Source organism: Babylonia areolata, chromosome 8 (assembly GCF_041734735.1).
Source record: "Babylonia areolata isolate BAREFJ2019XMU chromosome 8, ASM4173473v1, whole genome shotgun sequence".
NCBI lineage: Eukaryota > Metazoa > Mollusca > Gastropoda > Neogastropoda > Buccinidae > Babylonia > Babylonia areolata.
The window spans coordinates 23,814,604-23,817,103 of NC_134883.1; the positions used below are offsets into that span (position 1 = coordinate 23,814,604).

Below are 2,500 nucleotides of genomic sequence, written 5' to 3' on the forward strand. Positions count from 1 at the left end.
CTTTGTCCACATGTTCCACCAATCTTGCCAGTTAATTTCCAATCCTTCCAAGACCACTGATATTATCCGACAAAACGCAGATTGTTGACCATTCTTCTAATGGAAACGGCCCTCATGATCTTCCAAGGTATCTTCCATAGTCCTCTCCAGAAAGACATCCAAGACGGTGGGTGACAGTAGGCATCCCTGACGCACTCCAATTGTTGTGCAGAACCAGTATCGTTTGTTAACAACCAGGACAGTGCTTGTGGTCTTGTTGTACAGTTGTTCAAGCACACGGATAATGTTGGCAATGATGTTGAACAGCCTCATGGTAGGCCAAAAGTCAGCATGCAAGATCATGTCGAAGGCCTTCTTAAAGTCGACAAATACGTGTTAAAGGTTTTGTTGGTGATGGAGGTACTTTTCGCAGATTACTCTCAAGTTAAATACCTTTTCTGTGGTGCTCCGCCCTGTCCTGAAACCTGCTTGTTCTTCTGCAGTAATGGTCTCTGCTTGAGGTTTCAGTCTGTTCAGTAAGAGTTTCATCATTACTGTGCTTGTATGGCTTAGCAAGCTGATTTCCTTTCTTGGGCAAGGTAATGGTTAGTGATTGTTAGTGACTGTGTCCAGGGAGTTGGCCATATTCCAGTGCTCCAGATCTTATTGCAAATGATAGTGAGAGCAGATATCATCGCTACCCCACCTGTCTGGACCAGTTCTGCAGGTATGCTATCGATTTCTGCCGATTTCACTTATACCATTGCCCTGACTGTTGCTTCCACTTCCTGGCGTCGGGTGGAAGGTGAGTCGTCTTCCGGAGCCAGTTGCATTGCTCGGACGGAAGAGCCTAGTATGGTCGTAACCCGCTACTAACTGTGTAGTATGGAACTGACCAATGGCGTAGTTCGGTCAATGTAGGCATTTAGTTACGTGTAACTGTCAAAAAGTTAGAGCCAAGCAATGCAAACGGCGCCTGGTTTTGGTTGTGGACAGTTTAGAACACCCGGATCTCCGTTGAACTGGTGATTTTTAGCTCTGATGAAGAATAGTCTGTCCGTTTGTCTGGTATCTCCTTTTCTTCGGTAAGGCACTTCCCTGAAGCACTTGCACTGGGTACTTGTACGTCTTTCCAGTTTCTTTGTGGTGAGATCTTTAACCACTTGGTGTGCTTTTTCTTGGTGGTTTTTTTTTCCTATTCAGGCTATTTGTACAATGGTGTTCAATCCAAGTTTCTTTTGCCTTCTTCATATCTTTTCAAACTATGTTGTTGTCATGCTTCTTCTCTGTATTTCTAAGCTCCTTCTGGGTCACCTTTTCTTCTTCTTCTTTAAAAAAATAAAAAATAAAAAATAAAACTCAGTTCTCGTCTCTTACCCAATACACCACCACTAACATCTCTGTTGTGACTCATGGCATTTTAGGGCGCTGACCATTTCCCCAAATTGCAGCATCGGCTGTTTCAAGAAGTACAACTGCGTTGAAAGTATCGCCTGCATACTCCATGTCTATGTTCTTCCAGTCTAGAGCTTTCTTTTTTTCTAAATACAAGTCAAAACCAGCCAGTACTGCATACTCCATGTCTATGTTGTTCCAATCTAGAGCTTTCTTTTTTTTAAAATACAAGTCAAAAACAGCCAGTACTGCAAACTCCATGTCTATGTTGTTCCAGTCTACAGCTTTCTTTTTTTTAAAATACAAGTCAAAAACAGCCAGTACTGCATACTCCATGTCTATGTTGTTCCAATCTAGAGCTTTCTTTTTTCTAAATACAATTCAAAGGCAGCCAGTACTGCATACTCCATGTCTACGTTGTTCCAATCTAGAGCTTTCTTTTTTCTAAATACAAGTCAAAAACAGCCAGTACTGCATACTCCATGTCTATGTTGTTCCAATCTAGAGCTTTCTTTTTTCTAAATACAAGTCAAAAACAGCCAGTACTGCATACTACATGTCTATGTTGTTCCAATCTAGAGCTTTCTTTTTTCAAAATACAAGTCAAAAACAGCCAGTACTGCATACTCCATGTCTATGTTGTTCCAATCTAGAGCTTTCTTTTTTCTAAATACAAGTCAAAAACAGCCAGTACTGCATACTCCATGTCTATGTTGTTCCAGTCTACAGCTTTCTATTTCTAAATACAAGTCAAAGGCAGCCAGTACTGCATACTCCATGTCTATGTTGTTCCAATCTAGAGCTTTCTTTTTTCTAAATACAAGTCAAAAACAGCCAGTACTGCATACTCCATGTCTATGTTGTTCCAATCTAGAGCTTTCTTTTTTCTAAATACAAGTCAAAACCAGCCAGTACTGCATACTCCATGTCTATGTTGTTCCAATCTAGAGCTTTCTCTTTTCTAAATACAAGTCAAAAACAGCCAGTACTGCATACTCCATGTCTATGTTGTTCCAATCTAGAGCTTTCTTTTTTCTAAATACAAGTCAAAAACAGCCAGTACTGCATACTCCATGTCTATGTTGTTCCAATCTAGAGCTTTCCTTTTTCTAAATACAAGTCAAAG

General features: G+C 40.6%; 1 protein-coding gene across 1 annotated transcript in view; it reads right to left on the bottom strand.

Annotated features, from left to right (window-relative positions):
- Positions 1 to 96: 96 nt before the first annotated feature.
- LOC143285246 (uncharacterized) overlaps positions 97 to 2,500 on the bottom strand; it is a 302,593-nt gene continuing 300,189 nt past the window's right edge. Inside the window, exon 13 of the mRNA XM_076592505.1 lies at positions 97 to 354. Coding sequence (XP_076448620.1) covers positions 97 to 354 — 258 coding nt within the window. The remainder of the gene's footprint in view (positions 355 to 2,500) is intronic.